We start from the raw sequence: 18708 nt of genomic DNA, 5'->3' as shown, positions 1-18708 counted from the left end.
TTACTCTCCATCAAAGCAAATAAAATGTCAACTGTTTAGAAGTTTGTGTATTTGGGAAAACAAGTTATTCACCTCCAAAAAGCGTAAGAAAACTTCACTTTCCAATGAATAAGCCTAATTAGCTTTAGAAGATTTTGGGTTGTAGATCTTCACCCCTTTTTTTAACATTAATCCATTTATGGTTTTTTAATGAAAGGAAAGAGGAAAAAAAAGAAAAAGAAAGAAAGCTCTCAACTCGTAACCCAAATCACTGCCCTAATTTAATTTAGTGTAATGGCAGGCATATCAAAGCTCTAAGATCTATTGGCACTATGCAAAAATTTTGCTACCTTTCTTGGAAATCTCTGAGGCTACCAGTATATATTTATGGATAAATGTGCACCAAAGTAATGAAAATTATTCCATTAAACTAAATCACCAAAAAGGCTGAATAATGCAAAATGAGTAGCTCATAGGAACTGTGATGGAAAAGAGACTAAAGATGAAGAACATTATGCATTGTACAAAACAAAAGATATACAGATCATGCCTAAATACTTGGCTCTTGCAAGGATTCTCCCCCTCCTCCTCCTCTTTCTCCTTCTTCTTTTTCTTTCTTTTCTCCTTCTTCTTCTTCTTCTTCTTCTTCTTCTTCTTCTTCTTCTTCTTCTTCTTCTTCTTCTTCTTCTTCTTCTTCTTCTTCTTCTTCTTCTTCTTCTCCTCCTCCTCCTCCTCCTCTCCTCCTCCTCCTCCTCCTCTCTTCTTCTTCTTCTTCTTCTTCTTCTTCTTCTTCTTCTTCTTCTTCTTCTTCTTCTTCTTCTTCTTCTTTTCTTCTTCTTCTTCTTCTTCTTCTTCTTCTTCTTCTTCTTCTTCTTCTTCTTCTTCTTCTTCTTCTTCTTCTTCTTCTCTCCTCCTCCTCCTCCTCCTCCCTCCTCCTCCTCCTCCTCCTCCTCCTCCTCCTCCTCCTCCTCCTCCCTCTCTTTTTACAATTCAATTATTTTGCCTAACAGTTCTCCCAGTGTGCCCTTAAGAGTTAAATGCCTATGGTGTAACTACGTTTTCCCCAGCACTGCCAGCAGAGGCTGTCCGTCTCCTGTTGGATTTATATGTAAACCAGTTCACTGTGTCTTCAGGGAAGTAAGACTAAGATGACAACATCATCATCATCATTATTCTCTTTGCATGTTCTTCCTTCCGTGGTTTATTGTTGTTGTTTTTTTGAGGAAAATATGTTTCATTCTAAATTCGTGGAGACTGATCTCATTGATTTCAATGGGTCTTCCTTTCAAGCCCCATGGATCACCACTTTTAAACTTTTTCTTTTTCAACAGTTCCTAGGCATTCCTAACGCAAGCAAACAATCCAACCCTCACCATTGCCGGATTCCAGAGATCTCCTTTGCAACTGTGCGGTCCTCTTTTAAAAGAAGCAAGCACTGTTCCTTTAAAAACCTCTTTTAAAGCCTACTTGATTCCTAAGGATAAGATGTTCTTGTGGAAAGATCTGTGGCTACAAACTTTGCCCAGGATGGTGTGCAGGGTTTTCATGTAGATGAAATCCAGTTCTCTTATGTCACTAGTATAGTGTGTCACTTGCCCTCTTTCAGGCTTTTACTAATAGGTTACTGCAAAGACTATTTTGTGGATTTAAAGGAAGGGGCAAGGGAGAAGGAAAATTCGGGCAAAGTAGTTGGAGCAACTAATGCAACCATTGGAGCAACTAAAGTTCCAGTATACATGCAGATAAACAGACACACACAGAGAGAGAAAGAGAGAGAGAGGGGGGGGCACATTCTTACCTGGAAATCTATCCCATTGAATTACTTTGGGGTAGGGATATGTATGCATCTGTTTTTCTCCTGTTTCTCTGTTTTTTTTTCAGCCTTCCTCCCTAATGACACATTCTTCTCTCTCCATAAAAGGCGGACTTTAGAAACCTTCAAAACAACTAACTTCCAAGTGCAAGAGATATAGAACTAGGAAAGGGTGGAAATTGGAGAGAGGGGCCTTTACCTATTAAAAAAAAAAGAGGGCTGCAGTTAAGACCTCATTCAAAGCCCTCCATACAAAAGGAAGAAAAAGGCTAAACTTGGGGTGCTTCCTTTTCATGCCTTTATTGTTGGTCGTTAGGCTGCCTGTCTAGACTGGAAATGACACCTTGTTTATCTATACGGTGGAGCCAAAAGACACTTTAGAGGGGATGGGTGCCGGTGGGGCTGCCAGAAGATCAAGGCTTTTGCTTTCTCCAGGATCACACCCAAAGCTGGAGATGCCAAGGTCAAATGGGCTGCATAGTCATGGTCAAGGCTAGCCCTGGAGTGAGGATACAGCTCTCTCACCCAGGTGCCAGTTTCTATGTGGAGATCCTATGGCGGGAATGGAATGTCCATCCTGGATCAGGAAGGGAATTGAAGAGGGGAAAACAATTGCTTCATATTACTCCTTTCAGGCCTGTGTTAATTATGCAAAAATTTTAATATTGCAAACAAAAAGGCAGCTGGCCAGTTATTTGCCTTAGTTGAGGCCTTGCAGCTACCAACTACTTAAAATACCTTCCCCACACCTCTGCTTTACTTCTTCCCCACCTATTCTGCTCCTCCCCCACACTGCCCCCACTGCATATGACCTTGAAGATCCTGGGGAGTATTTTCCTTCCCTAGGATCACAACTACTTGCCAGAAGGATAACAAAGAGAGGGAAAAGTGGTGGTGGGGAGACTAAGAGTTCAACAACAAACCTTATTTAGCAGCGGGGAAGGTAAAAGGTGAAAGAGGCAGAAGACCTGTGCCTTCAGAGATCTGGGGTCTTGACTGGGCCTTCTTATAAGAAAACTTATTAAAATTGGCACAATATGTGTCTCGGTGTAATAGTCACACGCTTGGGATCTTGGTTCAGGTTATGAGACTTTGTTCATTTGTCCAGAGCTGACATCTACATCCCATTGAAGCCAAACTCTAATGTTGCCATCAACATTAGCAGTAGATATATTTCAGTGCCATCTGTTTCTAGATTGCCTCAGTATTGCCCAATATAATGTTTTTTTTTAAATATCATCCTTACTGCTGACCTGACCTGTATGTTCAATATAGCTACAGTAATATAAAAGGCTTTGCCCTATTAGAATGATGGGTACATTGAATGGCAGGCCTTCTGGAGACCAAAGTTCAGAAGATGCCTAGTGGTAGCTATCTAAGCCTATAACCCCATGTACCTTTATTTATGACAAGACCAAAAAAAAAAAGACAGGAATCTAAGACGTTGGTGAATCCCATTTTTTTTCTATTCAAGCAACCTAATCCATGAAGTGTAGATGAAGTCAAGCCTTTGATCTGTAATCTGTTTGCAAAAGTTCAGCAAATATGAAGGCTGGGGTTAATATTGCTATGGCATATGTGGGGGGGGACTTAACAGAGCTGAAGGAAAGCTGGATTCATATCAAGAATGTCATAAGAGACAACTAAAGGTATCTGAAGCCACCTCCTCCATTGAAGGAGTTTTAGCAGAGTTCCATTGCCCAGGGTCAGATAGAATATATTTTTCCATCCCCCCCCCAACCCCCACCCCCCAACCCCGCCAACTTACCTCAAGGTCCTTTTGACTCTATCACCTTGCTAAATCTGTCAGTCATGCCTTCGTTTTAAAATACTGTTCAGAAGTCCAGTCCATTTGACATCAATGGCCCTTCCTTTGACATTCCAGTGCACTATGGTTGAGCTGAACACATAGCGTGAATGGACTTGCCTTTGAATGTTCATGAAATCAAGTTGTGTATTTCGTGAGTGGGAACCTAAATGCCCACTTGAACACCGCCGGGGTCATATAAAACTCACTGACAGAACAAGGCCAAGCTAGTGCCTTATGAGCAGTACAGATAGTCCTTGACTTACAACAGTTCATTTAATGACCAAAGTTACCCTGAAAAAAAGTGACATGATCCATTTTGCACACTTACAACTGTTGCAACATCTCCAATGGTCACGCTAGCAAAATTCAGACTCTTGGCAATGGACTCATATTTATAAGGATTGCAGTATCCCAGGGTCATGGGATTACCTTTTGGGACCTTCTGACAAGCGAATTCAAGAGGAAATCAGAGTCACTTAACAACTGCAGAGATTTACGTGATAATTGTGGCAAGAAAAAGCATAAAATAGGGGCAAAACTCACTTAACAGCTGTCTCACTTAACAACAGAAAGTTAGGGCTCAATTGTGGTCATAAATTGAGGAGTATCTCTACAGCAAAACTCAAGGCATGTTCATTTAGAACAGGTCCTACAGATGTACTGGTCCTTACTCCAAGGTAAAGGAATGTAGGATTGCAATCATAAATTGCTTGCAGGAATTTTGGTTTTGCTGAGCTGTGAGCCTGATATATTAGCCTGGTTACTCCTATTAACTTCAAAAGGGACAGTGAACTAATCCTACTGAACTACTGAATAGAGATCTCTCTTTGAGAAACCCTGGAAACACTGCAAGAATCTTACTCATAATTGTTTTGTTTTGTTAGTGTGTCTGTGTTTTAAACCAGCTAGCCCTTCCTCCTTTTTTGGTTAAAGACATTTTCCTCTAATGATAACTTACCTTCGGGAATATTTATCCTAAAAAGAAGGAACAATCATCTGCATGTCATTTTGTTTCAAGAGGAATATTCAGATTCAGTCAGATTTCTTTCAATTAATAATAATGAAAATTGGCAAAGATAATCCTACTTCCTACAGTAGCATCCAGTCATCACTAGGGCAGTACATCAGAAGTGAAAATGTTATAAACTGCCCAACATCACCTAAGTGAGATGGGTAGTGTAGAAACTTAATAAATAAATAAAGATAAACTTTATATTACAAAGTGATAATGCCATGAGATTCTACAAACCATGATGTGAAAATACTCAACAGATCGCTACTGGTTGTGATAGTTTTAGTGTTTTGTGATTTAAATATCCTAAATTCATTGTCCTGATTTTTCAAAATGAGTTCATTCAGAGAAGTGGGAAAGCCACATGACTGTCTCGGCTCAAAGTAGGATTTTTTTTTTAATCTATGAATTTAAATTCTAACTAGGGTTTGGAAAGAGAAAACCAGGAACTTCCAGAAAATGCCAACTATTTTGCCCATTCTCATTATTGCAAGGAAATTTGATTGCCTAAGCTGAAATCTTATGGAGGTTAAATTCCATCGGAAGGGAGACACGGTTTATAACAATGTCTTTATGTCACTTAAATTCAGTATACTTGCCAGAAATATATAGGGTTTTAACTTATTATTACGAGGCTAGAAATCCCAACTGAGGTGAGCAAATGCACAAATATAATGTTCCCCGCTATCTACTTAAGTTAACATTAAAAAGTAGATGGGTTGTTTTTCTGTGTCTGTCTGTCCGTCCATCCACCCTTTTAAAAACTTGGCCTCATTCCAGGAAGACACCAAATACTTTCAGCATGATTTCCCCAAAATGGTGCTAAGTGATTAAAATATAGAAACATACTGAATTATTCCAGAAATACTCGAAAACACTGGATATTGTGCAATGAGAGAGAGGCCTATGTTCTCCATTCCTTGAGCAAATTCTAAAAGCAGCTATCTGTGACCTGTAAGATATTGGTAGAACCTAAGCAGTTGGTTAAGTACAAGTTTAGATGGTTGCTGGTTCTGAATATTGGCTCTCGTTTCTGGGACACGATGCAGTCAGGGGACCCCGATTCTTTGCTTGGAAGGGGAAAACTACAGTAGAGTGCAACCTCTGCTATGGATGTGGGTGTGTACGCCTAAAAACACCTAGGGATTTGTTTGCATTTTTACAGGCAGATGAGGCTTCTCTGTTACAGTAATAATTTCTGCAGGGCGAGAATCCAGGAGAACGGGTGCCGTTTTAAATTAGATTTCCAGGAAAGAGAGCAGCGTGTTGAATTGTAGTCAGGGAAGAGGACGCAGGCACGCACAAACCTCGCCCGGGCAAATTTTGCCAAGGCCTCCCCTTGACTGAGATTTCCCTGGCTCTTTGCCCACCTTTGTCTGGTAAGAAGGGGGCAGTTCTCAGGACGGCTCGTGCAAGCACTCCGTCCTCCGAGCTCTTCTTGAATGGAAAACCAACATTGGCTTGGTTTGCGGAGCCTTCTGGGGGCTCCCCCTTGGCAGTCTGGCGAGGTAATTCATTCGGGAGCAGACACGAAAGGAGGGGCCGTCTTGCTTCAGGGAACAGATCCTCTGAAAAAACGTCGCGGGGGTGGTGGTTGGAATCAGGCGATCCAAGGGAAGCTTGGCCTCCACGGGGCCTCGGTTCTTGTCCTGCAAGTGAGTTTGCCTGCAAGAATTGGGCCGCCGACGAGGGCCTTTTCAGCCCGGTCCACTGCGTGGTTTTCGGACCGAGAAAGGGCCCTCTGGGTTCTGCTGGAGTTGGATTGTTGAATAATAGCTGAGCAGGGCGGTTTTCCGATTTCTGTGGGGAGTTTAGGCTCGGGCGAAACGACGCAACAGGTTCCACTAAGGAGAGGTGTGGAGTGGGATTCCTCTGGTCTAGCGAGAGGCCCGGACAACGCACTTCGGTCGGAGTTTTTGCAACCCCTTATCCGCCTCTGCGACGTTTTCCTTGGGACTGCCTCTTATCTATTTATTTGCCGTTGAGTTTCTACCCACCCCGCTTTCGGTTTGCTGGCTCGCCACAATTGGGGAAGGGAAAAAAAAAAGGTAAGGCATAAAGCAGGACAAATTTACTACAATCCAAGGCCTAAACCGAAATAAAACTCACCAAGGCCTAACCGAAATTAAAGCAATTAATTAAATTAATTTAATTAATTAGCAGAGTAATTTTACTTTTAAAGCCCACTCCCTAAACGCTGCTCGGCCCCTCCGGTTGTCAGTATCTCGTAAGAAGGGCGAGGGAGCGCTTCGCTTTCCCTGTTGCCTTTCTCTGCGATCTGCTACTCCGTCCGAAGACAAGCTGCCTCCTCTCTCGGTTTTTAATCTCCCCAAATGGATCGCCTCGATCTCCCGGGGAAGCTCCGAGAATTCTCCCCCAGAGGTCCGATCTACGAAACAGAGCAATCCCCACACACACCCACACCTGATCGTCCGGTTCTTTCTGGAGAAGTCCTATAGATTCCAATGGAACTACTCCGCCAAAAAGGGGGAAAAAAGTTTAGCTTTTCCACAACTCGGGTGCGGTAGTGAATTAATCGCAAATGTGCACCAGATAGGCCTTTTAAAGCCCCTCCCTGCTAATATCAAAGGAGAGGTCGGATGAGTAAACTAAAGTTCAGTTTTCGGGGCAGAGAAAGCGGGTTGGTGGCGCCAAAAAAGAGAAAGACAGAGAGAGGGCGATTTATTTTTAAGAAATGTATTCTGCATTCAATATTCAGTACATATCATTCGGACAAAACATTATATACATATACAAGACGTTTCTGTTGGTTTAAACAAGTGGGTAATTTTAACAAGGCGAAAAGAACGCTGTTCTCCGGGGGGAAACAGAACACAGAGAAAAACGAAAGGAAACAAACAGCCAGCCACGGAGCCTTATCGCGCGCCTTTCCTCAGAATCGATTACATTCCGGTTTTATAGCAATAAAACCAACACACAATAATAAAACGGCTGGAGTGAGACCATAATCTAGAAAATCAAAACCGTAATTATTCTTAAAAGCGCGGATCCTGCTGGAGTTTTCAGTCCCATCCATGTCAATAGGGAAGTCTAATCTATTCCCCCCCCCCCACCGTCTTTCCCCAAATCATAGAACCTGCTTTTGTGGACCCAATCCTAGTTATTCCAGGCAGTGACTTCGAATTCAGGAATGGCCTAAAGTTACTTGAACATAATACTGCGTTTTAAGGAACATAGACAAAAAAAAAAGAACTTCCTCGGCACTTTTTTGAGTAGCAGCCTTATTTTTTTTTTTTTTCATTTTTCATTTTAGCTTTTTTTCTTTAAAAAACAAAAACAAAACCCCAACGTGAATCATTCTTCCTATGTAACAGTTTTCGCTTTTTGTTTTTGAAACATAAAAAGACAAAAACAGCCAAAGACATGGAAAATATGGCAAAGGGAAAGTGCTGGAGTATAATACAGACCTACAAAAGGCAGGAAGGAAAAGAAAGAACAGGATCACTCAGAATTCTGGGTGTGTTTGTATGTGCGTGTGAGAGAGAGGGAGGAAGGGAGGAGGGGGAATTTCCCCCTCCTGGCTTCTCTATGAAAATAAAGTGTGCACATTTAAGAACACTGAAAAAAGTGGATTTTAAGACAGGCCGTCAGCTTCACAGTTCAGAAAGAGCAATAAATGGACAGAAGACTGGTCCAAAGGTTTGATTTTTTCCCACCCCCACCACCAATCCTTGGAGACTGCGGGTGTTTAAATAATCAATTTCAATGTGTGTTTTTTTTTTTATTTGTACAAATTTACCAGATAAATATTTGCATTCTTCTCCCCCTTTTTAATTTTTGTTTCCCCCTCCCTCTTGAAAGGTTTCTATGTCAGGTAGCATGTAGGTGGGATGTCTTAGATTTACTAATAACCTTTTTTTCTTTCACTCTGCGATTCTGAAACCAGATTGTGACCTGGCGCTCGGAAAGGTTGGTGGTGGCGGAAATCCTTCTTCGCTTCTCTTTGGTAATGAACTTGCTGGCCGAGTACTCCTTTTCTAATTCTTTCAGCTGGATTTTCGTGTAAGGGACCCTTTTCTTCCGGCCCCTACGGTAGCTGTTCACTTCTGGCTGAAGCGGTACCACATCTGTGAAGAAGACGAGGAGAACAGAGCAGAGGAAACCAGGTGGAGAGAAGCAAAGTGGGAGGGAGAGAGAGAAAGAGGAGAGGGGGAGAGAGAGAGAGAGAGAGAGAGAGAAAGAGAGAGAGAGAGATGCATTATATTAAACAGCATCTTCCAACTGGCTGGGCAATGCATCTTCCAGACATTAGGAAGGGAAGAGGCGGAAAAGTAGGAAGGCGGTCAGAATGAAATGAAAGCGAGACAGCCTGGAAAATGGATCTAAGAGGAGGGGGTGAATTTGGAAGTGCATGAGGGGAGGAGGGGGACAAAACCAGTAGGATATGAGAAATGCGGCAGGGAAATGGGGCGAAGGCTAAACAAGATATGAATCTATGCATTTGGTGTATTCCTTGGGGGTATTTGTCCAGAACAAGTTGAGAAGAGGCATCAAGTCACAGATAAGGATCCTGACAAGTGGGACAGTCTAACAGGAACTCCAGGCGTTCAGAAAACTGGAAGCAGAATCTAACTTTCCAAACCACCTTTCTCAACAGATATGAACAGGTGGGTTTCAGATACAGATTTTGCTCCAGCCTGGGTGTTCTAATTCAGCAGGTTTGTGGGATCAGTGCCACAGTGAGACCACAGCTTCCCCACAAAAAGCCGCCTTGTTTATATAGGCAGGTTGCTCCGAAGCCTCCTCCATTTTCCCCCACCCAATGATCTAGGGAAAATGAGGGCCATCCTCGTTTCTGCTCCATAGAGTTAACTCTTCAAGTCCTCCATTAACTTATGATAAGTGCTAAATACGTTCACCTACTGAATTCACTGGCTTGGGAAATATTCCTTCCATAAAAGTACCTACCCTACCAGCTGTGAAGCTCTGTTTTGTTTTGTTTTGTTTTGGCCTGCACTTCTCTGCACTGGAGAGGCCCTGCCTTCTCATATATTCAGTCTTTGTTGAAATAGTTACTTATACCATGGCGCCCCATCGCCAGGGCTTCATGAAGAACTATAATCCCTCACAGATCAGTTCCCCTCCCCCACATTCTTATCCCCCTATTTCCCCAAAGGCTTCCTGAGGCAGAGATTTAAAAAGTCAAATTTGCTGCTTGATTTTTTTTTTTTAAGTCCATAATAGCGGTAACAATAACAATGAATCCCAGTGGAAGAAAAGAGAACACCTCTATTAATAATTATTCCGAACTGTCCTCGTTTATAGCTGGTAGGAAATAAGTGTTTCTGGAATGTTTTCCCCATCATTTAGAGAGTGTAATTTCTATATTCCAGTCATATTTTTCAAACTCTAAAGGAGGAGCAGTGTCAATCTCTTTACGGATGATAATCTTCCTTGGGTGTTTTTTTTTTTTTTTTAAATCAAAGCCTTAAAATTCAGTATGGGAGGGTCGTGGGACAGGCTTTGAATAGCAAGGGTATAAAGAAGGGAATTTGAATGAGATACAACTAGAAGAATCTATCTATCTATCTATATATATCTACCAGAGCTTCGCAAAAATGAAACGAGTAGAAGAGTGGAGATATTTGAAGCAGATTTCACCAGGGGGAATGGGGTCAGGACAAAAATCACTTATGAAGAAAACGCCTTTTTACACAATAGACCTTTTCTTTCTCGAGCAAAAACAGTCGGAGGCGGGTGGGTTTGCTAGCTGCGGGCGGCTGAAATCCAGCAAGACACCCCACCCCGCAAAAGGCCTTCTCTTCCTTCCTTCTATCTAAGCTTTAATTCCTCTTCCTTCTTAGAAGGGAACCCCAGCATGCAACGCTTTGCAGAGGCATCGCTGGCGAGCCGCGTCCGATCTGACGGGGTATATACCCTCCCCCGTCTTGCCAAGATTAACCTCCGATTCCTGCCTTATTTACTCACTCCCCTTTTGGGGGTCTCCAACCCATCCCTTGGGCCAATTCCGAGAGGGTGGGCAAGATGAGGAGCCTCCATGAACGCAGAAGGCATTCGCCCATCTTTCGCCTCTCCTCTCTTCTCTAAACGTTCCGAGGCGTTTCTGCTTTGGGGGTGGGGCGGGGGGTTGCATTCGTAAGCTGCCATTCGCTCCATATTCCTAACCAAGAGGAGAAAAGCTTTGCCCGCTTGCTTTCCCACTCGGTCCTCCTACCTTACAAGATCCCTAAGACACTTGTCAGCTACTTCTGGTAACTGCAGTACAGCGCAATTTCCAGGGTCCCTCTGAAAAAACCCAGCCTTTCCATGCGGGGTGGGAAGGTTGTAAGGGGTGGGGCGGACAGGGGAGAAGAGGAGAGACTCGACTTCTGCTTTTTCTGGATGTAGAATTCTGATTTTAAACATGCCCTGCAAAATTTAAAGTCGAATAGAGGCAAATAAAAAATAAATCCAACCGGAGGACCAAGGCGGAGAGGGCTTAAAAGCCCAGGGGCGCCCTCGCAGCCCTCCTCTGCCCACAGGCTGCAGCTGCCAAACTGAACGCGAAAGAGTTCCCAGCTTTGCTGAAGTCTCACTTTCGCTGCGCCCGCGGCCCCTTCGCCCCGCCAGGGAAGTACCTCCTGCCAAGTTTACCTGAGCTAGGTTTACACCCAGCCTTCAAAATACGCAATCATGGCGGAGCAGAGAGCCAGAGATCGAGCACCCTACCTGGGAAAGGCGACTTCCAGAGGTGGGTGGACTGCGATTGCTCCTTCGCGCAGTAAACCTGCCCGTCCCAGCCGTTGGAAAGAGCCCAGTGCTGGTAGCCTTCCATGGGGAGCAGCGCGTCGTGTCTTGGCTCGGGGTGCCCACTGATCCCTGGAACCACCGATACGTCCAAATAGCCAGGGACCGCCTGGTAGGAGCTGGCAAAGCTCGGGTAAAAAGCAAACTCTTTGGCCCGGGAGGATAGTTCTTCGCTGGGGAGGGAGCCGCTGGGCTCGGGGTATTTTTCAGCCGGGTGGTAGGCGCAAGGCTTCTGCTGCAAGTTCACGTTATGGGAATGGGACAGGCGGCATCCGTAGTAGCTGCCTCCAAAGGGATAGCCGTAGCCTAAGGTGGCGTTAGAAGAGGCGGGCGGCGCTGGGCACTGCCTGGCTGCATCTGGAGCAGGTATTTCCGTGTAAACGGAAGCCTGGGGCGTCCCAATGGTGCTGGAATGACGGCTCAGGACCGGGTGAGTGATTAAATCTCTGCAGTGACTCGTTGGACAGTTCCCACTGAGCCCTTCCATGGCTGGGATTTTAGTCTGGTGATTTTCATTCGGGGTCTCCTCATACACGTACATGAAAGCGTCCGCCCAGCGTGGATGCAAAAGCCGTGAAGTCGTCATATCATGGTCTGCCCGAGCTTTTTAAAAACTCGACTTCCGAAAGAGAGAGAGAGAGAGAGAGAGAGAGAGAGAGAGCGAGAGAAAGAGAGCAAGTCCCCAACATATTGTTTACCCGGGAGCATGCGCAGAGGGGCGGCGGGAATGGGTCGGCTTCATTAAGAAATCTGCCGGGCCACGTGACCTCTGGAGGCCTCTGATTGGCTACCTCCTGGAGACAGAAGTAGGCATCTTTAAAGGCAAAGTGAGTCACCCATTGATTGCAAAGAAAATGGGGAGAGAAATAAGGGGAGGGGAGATGGCGGTCTAGGTTTGGCCGACACAAAGACAAATTCGCTATTTGTCCTGCGAATCTTGGGGTTGGGGTGGGGGAAAAAAAAACCCACCTTAGCGCTAAATATAAAAGCGCTGGCTGGAATAAGCTTGTTCCTGGTCTGCCTTGCCTTTTGCTCATTATTGTAGCATCAATAATGGAGAAAAAGCATTTGCCTCTATATCCGGGAGCGGTGGACTGAAGTCCCTTTGGGGGGAATGAACTGAAAGGGGGAATTAAAAAAAAACAACAACCCACCTACTAATGGTCATAATGAGGAAAATGCAGTGAAGGGAAATCTGGGATGGGGGTCGGTGCAAGGATTTGGTAATTTTTCCAAGAAAGAAAAAAGCTGCGGAATATTAGCACAAAAAAAAGAACCTGCTTTCAACAACAACAAAAAAATGCTGGAAAGGGGTGAATCTTATTGTAACGCTTAGATGCGGTTGGGTTGCTTTACCTCTCCCCCCCTACCCCCTCCCCGCTCCTGTTTCTGGGAATCAACTCTTGGATCTTACGGGAACTAAGGAATCTGGACGTTTATCGCTCCGGAAATTGATTCTCTTCTTCTCTCGGTCTCCGGAGTGAGTGGGGAGAATCCTATTTGCTTGCTTTAGTTTTTTAACTTATGTGTCAGCTGACGGCTTTGCTCAGTACAAATGCTTTTTAAAATAGTATCTTATTTTTCCGAAGGAGAGGGTCTTTAAAACCCTTAACCCTTTGTTTGCTTCAAATGTCCAACAACATTGTATTAATATTAGAAACCAAAAACAACACTACAGTGTACCTTGTTTTTCACTTAAAGGGTATATTTGAGATTTTGCTTGTTAGTTTCCCCCGCTTTCTTTTTCTTTTTTAACCTTTCAAACAAACCATTATGGGGCAGAAAAAGAAATAAATGCAGTAGGGAAAATAGAAAGAGTCGTCACCAGTCTCAGGAGAACTTCTTAGATGATTTCGAAACACTTCAACTTCTTCTCCAGATGTATTCCTTCTGTGAGTCCAACCTAATAATGCTTATTACTTTGTGTTTAATTAACTGATGATTTCAAAGAGCCTGGCTGTGTTGATATTGTGTGATCATGTTATTAAAATTTACTATTGTAGCAGTGAACAGTGCAGCAATGATTGTGTGTTCTACACATGTGGTCTCAAGTTTGATTAGCAAGTGCGTGCATGGTATGTGTGTGGGGGTGTAAAAGACAATAAGGGCAACTGAGTGTGCGCAATATAAACTGAATCTGAGATGGATGGCTCATAATGAAATAGAATTGCAAGCTATCTTCCTAAGATTGATGGCTGTAATGCACGCTGGCCCCCAACACTTTGCAGGCAGTATTGGATGAGGGGATCGGTTAATTTGTTTATTTACATCTCAGGAACACATGTCTCCCCCTTTTTTTTAAAAAAAATCCTAATTTTGTGTCTGAAACCATGGAAAATTTAGTTTAAGAAGAACAAGGACCTTCCATATTCCTCCTCGCTCTTCATCCCCATTTTATGCAAAAATAATTTTGGCAAATGTGAACCTTAGGATGACCCAGGATTTTGGTGGTGTGAGGAAAAATACAGTTCTGAGAAAAGAAAATGGAGGGGGAGTGGGGAGGAAGAGACCAAATCTTGCCTATAGCTACCTATATATCATGTAGGTTTACTCAAAACCAAGTTCCATTGAATTCCGTGCCTTTTATTTCAAACAAAGGTGGTTAGGGCTATTGCTTCCAAGATGCTATAGCCAACAAAGTTAACTTAATGATCAAGAAGAATCTACCAAAATAAATACACAAATCAATAAGTGAATGACTATCCAATCTAATATAATTGGAGCCGTACAGCCAAAAAGGCTGAATATTCAGGTTCTGTGATAACCACCTATGAGTCAAATATCAATATTTTCCTACAATAAGGAACAGTAGTGCCACATTAGATTTTCGCTGCCAGAATTTAAGGAGAATTATCAATAAATGCAGGAATAATTATTCTTTCTGCACTTCCAAGATAATTACTGCCTGCTATCAATAAAATACGCTGGTGTGATGTGAAGCTGTAAAATCTATTCAATATTTCACCCAAACAATCGTCTTAAGTTTCTGTGGAAAATATTATGTCTTCAAAAGAGACATTTGGGTTTCACACGCAACTCCTGTTTACACTTTTGCATATGTAACAATCAAACCAGGCAAAGTCCAAGGTCAAGGTGGAATAGACAAATTGTTTCACAATCTGAGGCCTTCTTTGACCTCAGTCTTAATGAACTTTACTTCTGGAATCAAAGTGACTAAGAGTTTGTGGTGTTCAATAGATGGGCTATTGCTAATAAAGGAAAAATCCAAAGTCTTAATTCAAAAGATCTAATTTAATTTTTCTTTAAGAAATACAGAGGCCACCGGAAAACCTTTTCTAAAATAAAATTTGAATATTTTTCAAGAGTTCAAACACATTTTTAAAACACGAGACATGCTCTTAATGATTTTGGCAATTGATTTTATAAAATCAAGGTATATATCAGGAGAATAAACTGAATAAAATAACACACAACTAACATGTGTACGTGTAAGATATACAAGAGCTTATGTATAAATGACTGATAATACTCTCGGTTTAAAATTATATCCAGAAATACTAAACTCTGAGTTATTTTAAAAGTGGCTTCTGAGTAAATGAGGTAAAAATAATTAATTAAAAGTTGACTTTGATCTTTTTCCAGGTTATGTAAGATTATTTACAATGTTCATTTAAATGAAATATAGTTTTAATTAACAGTTGGATTTTATAGTTTCATTTCTGTTAGCACATCTTAAAGGGTGTCATAAAAATTAAGCAAAGAAAACCAAATGAAAATTTGCACGTTTCATGCTCTGAGAGAGAAACATTAATTTAAAAACTTTTCTAAAGTGAAGCAGTGCATCCATCTTCCTTCCTTCCTTCCTTCCTTCCTTCCTTCCTTCCTTCCTTCCTTCCTTCCTTCCTTCCTTCCTTCCTTCCTCACAGCAGTTTATTCCTGAGCCATAAGACCTTCTTTATTTATTTGCCTTGTCTTAAGCAGTTTTTCATTTCATAAATTGTTCAGCACTATCTCATTTAAAGGGGCTGATCTGGCTGAGAAATCTGTTGGCTGATAGCAGAAATCAATTTTAGCAGGTTAATTAACTTAAAAATGCACACCAAGGCAGGCTTGTAACTTTGGAAAAAGAGGAACATGTACCTCTGTTTATGATTGTAGAAATGCAATATAGCAAAAAAAGAAAAGAGAAAAGGAAAGAAAAAAAGGAAGGAAAAATAGAGAAAAGAAAAGAGAGCCACGTTGACTCCTGAGATTCCTTTCATTTTGCACCCCTTTCCATTCACGCACGCACGCACGCACACCCAAACAGAAGAAAACTAGAAAGACCTTAAGTCAGAGAAAGGGAGAAACCTGAAACACACACAAAAAAGGGCAGCCCCCAAGTTTTACTCAAAAGTAAGGCCCACCCTTCCTAAAAGTTTTGTCGAAGAAAGCAGCCAAGGAATGGAAAGATTCTACTTCCTGCTGGTTATACCCAGATTGCATTGTTAAGGTGCAAGTGTGTTTAGTATGTCCAATAAGCAGTAAATTTGGGCTTTTTGTAGAGGAAAAGGAGGAGGAAGATGATAAGGATGGATTTCATTGGAAAGCAGTAGTCTAACTCTTCCTTGCTTTAATTGCCACGACTCTGATCTGATTATAGAAGTGAGGGATGTGTTCTGAGAATGAGATAAAGTACTTAATTGCAGTTTAGTGATTAATTGCCAAGAAGGCAACATACTGAGCCATCTTCTGGAACTTTGATATTTAGTTAACTCCCGTTATGTTGTAGAGGGCAGATAAGGAAAGTCTCCAATCAGTCTCTCCCCTGATCCATGTTGTAAAAAGCAAACTACAGTACTAAAAATTGAGAAAACAGTGAACCCGTATAAACCGGTCTGAAGTGAAATCTGCTTCCTTTCATTTCTAATTTATTTCTAGGTAAAGAGGTTGAATTTCATCTATTTCCGTCCCACCAACTCCTGGATGGTCACCAGTTATTCACAAGCACTCTCTCCATATTCTTTCTAAAATACTTCAGTCTTAACATAATAATGCTTGGCAACTCAGAAGTACATTCCACTGAGTTTAATAGGGTTTATTTCCCAGTTGGTGTTTACAAAATTACCACCTTAATGCCCAAGTCCAAATGCACCTTTTTAAAAAAAATTGTACATTTTGTAGACTGGCCAGCAACGGAGGCACAAAAATAATGGTTTCATGCAGAACCTGTCCCCTAAATAGCACCGTCTGGGGTTAGTTGGAGATAGTAAGAGATGTGTACATTAATTAAACCAACAAGGAAGCCAACCCTCTTGGGACAATCATAGTAAAACCTGCCCAAAAATTACTGAAGAGTGTCCGCTGCTTTTTGCAGGAGGAAAAAAGACAGTTAACGTTTCATTTGGAACTGCAGAAGAACCGCCTTTATAATGTCTTAAATAAGCCCACCTGTCAAAAAGTGGGGAGGGGGGGGAGGAGAACTACCTTTTAAAAATGCTGCTAAAGGAACTTTTAAAAGAGATTCTCCTCCACTTACTAGAGGCGTTTTATCAAGGTACTCTATCAAGTTTTGGAAATAGGCTTCACAAATAGAATGGAAAGTTGGCTTCCCAAGATAATTCGTTCCTAGATCCCAGTGGAAACCCTTGGCAAGACACGGACTCTGAACTGATCTTTCCTTCCGTCTCACCTGCAAGAAAGTCCTCTCAAGGTAGGGTGCCTCACCAGTCGCCACTCAGGGCTGAAATCAGGAATACTCCCGTCAGGCACTCGGGAAAGACAGACGAAAAGAAAAGCCAAAACCACCACTGCGTGAGAAGTGTTTATAAATGTAGACTGTACTTTTCATTAATAGACTGAGAAGGTGTTATCATTGCTCGTAGAGTTTTGTTTTTTTTTAAATCAAACCTTTTCCTTGACTGGAGCCTTGGTTTTGTTTTGTTTTTAAAAGAATTATTTCTATGTTTTGTTCAGTCTCATCCATGTTAAGGCCACGCCTTTGCAAACTTCTCCATTTCATTTGTGTGTGTGTGTGTGTGTGTGGATTATTAGCCCCCTTTCTTCACTGGAGAGTTGAATTAATATAATTGCCTCAAGATTTCTGGACCGTCCCCAAGGCGTGGGAAAAAGCAAACAAGCCATAACATTTTGTTAAATACACGCCCCGCCAAAGCCCTTGGAAAAGTTTCCTAAAGAAATGGCTCCCCTTTCCACGTTCACAGCCCAAGGAGCTCAAGGGAAGCATCCAACTCCTACTCCGGCTTCCACGTCTTGTCCCCATTTCACCGCAAAACCGAAGTTAGCTGCGCTTGATTTATATACGGGACGGTCTCCAGGTATCTACCTTCCGTTAGGAGACCGAAAGCCCAGAGGCGGCGTTTTTCCTCTTGCCTGCCCTACGTTGGGTCTAAGAGGCCTTCGAGAATGGAGTTGCCTCGAGAAATGGTGGTGGTGGGAGCCTGTCGGGCCATACCGGAGGAGGATCTTGGGTGCTTTTTTTTTTTTGGCTCTCGGATTGCGACGCGCCACATCTCGGAGACCTGGAGAACCTTTTACGTCGCGGGTTCCTCGTTTTTTTCCCCCACCTCTGGGCCGCTCTCTCTCTCTGATGAAAACGCACGGCCGGGCGTTGCAGGGAGTGCAGTCCTAAGATCCAAAGAGGATTTGGTAACAACGGTGGTCCTTTTTTCTTCTTCTTCTTTTCCTCCCCGCTCTTCGCCTTTTCTGCTTTCGCCGCCAACTCCCGCTCGGTTGGCATTTGAAAGAATCCCGCTCATCCCCGAGCAATTCACGGTCGTCACACCGCGCCCCCCCAAATGATCTTTTTTTAAAAAAAAATATTTCTTTTTCATTGCAGCTCTGGACTCCCGCCGACTCGCAGATACGGCACGGCGCTTCTTTGCCCGCTCCTTCCATTCTCTTCCTCTGTTTTCAGAGAGAGCGAGAGAGAGCGGGGATAGGCATTCAAGGATATACATAATTTATATAAATAAAATCAATACGTACATGCGTAACTTTTGTTTTAGCATAGGCTCTCTGAACCGTGCTAGCCCGATGAAGGCTGGTAGACCGAAGGGGTTATCTGGAGCGGTGGGAAGGAGGCCTTCTAACCGTGGCCTACGGGCGGTCCGGGGTTCTTCATTCAACCGTGTCCCCCTCATCCCCACCCCCCACCCTTTCTTCTTAAAACAGCCCTGGCATCTCCCCAGCACGTTAAGAGCCCTCTCTCCTGCCATCCACCCTCCCTTCCATGGAGCCTTGACAAAGGGCTGTGAGAAAATGGGAAACTGGTTCCCGAGAAAGGGATTGAGAGAGAGAGAGAGAGAGAGAGAGAGAGAGAGAGAGAGTGTGTGTGTGTGTGTGAGAGAGAGAGAGAGAGAGAGT

At 43.0% G+C, this 18708-nt stretch overlaps 1 protein-coding gene across 1 annotated transcript; it reads right to left on the bottom strand.

Annotated features, from left to right (window-relative positions):
- Nucleotides 1-7406: 7406 nt before the first annotated feature.
- Nucleotides 7407-12027, bottom strand: HOXC13 (homeobox C13). The gene is made up of 2 exons (XM_026714776.2): nt 11305-12027; nt 7407-8702 (listed from the first exon to the last, which is right to left on the bottom strand). The coding sequence occupies exons 1-2, from the start codon at nt 11966-11968 to the stop codon at nt 8446-8448; spliced, it is 921 nt and encodes a 306-aa protein (XP_026570561.1). The 5' UTR covers nt 11969-12027; the 3' UTR covers nt 7407-8445.
- Between the last annotated feature and the right edge of the window lie 6681 nt (nt 12028-18708).

This window comes from Pseudonaja textilis, chromosome 2 (genome assembly GCF_049901715.1).
Source record: "Pseudonaja textilis isolate UNSWEBS1 chromosome 2, rPseTex1.2, whole genome shotgun sequence".
NCBI classification, from domain to species: Eukaryota; Metazoa; Chordata; class Lepidosauria; order Squamata; family Elapidae; genus Pseudonaja; species Pseudonaja textilis.
The sequence above is the reverse complement of the archived record's forward strand: the minus strand, read 5'-3'. Positions and strand labels throughout refer to the sequence as shown.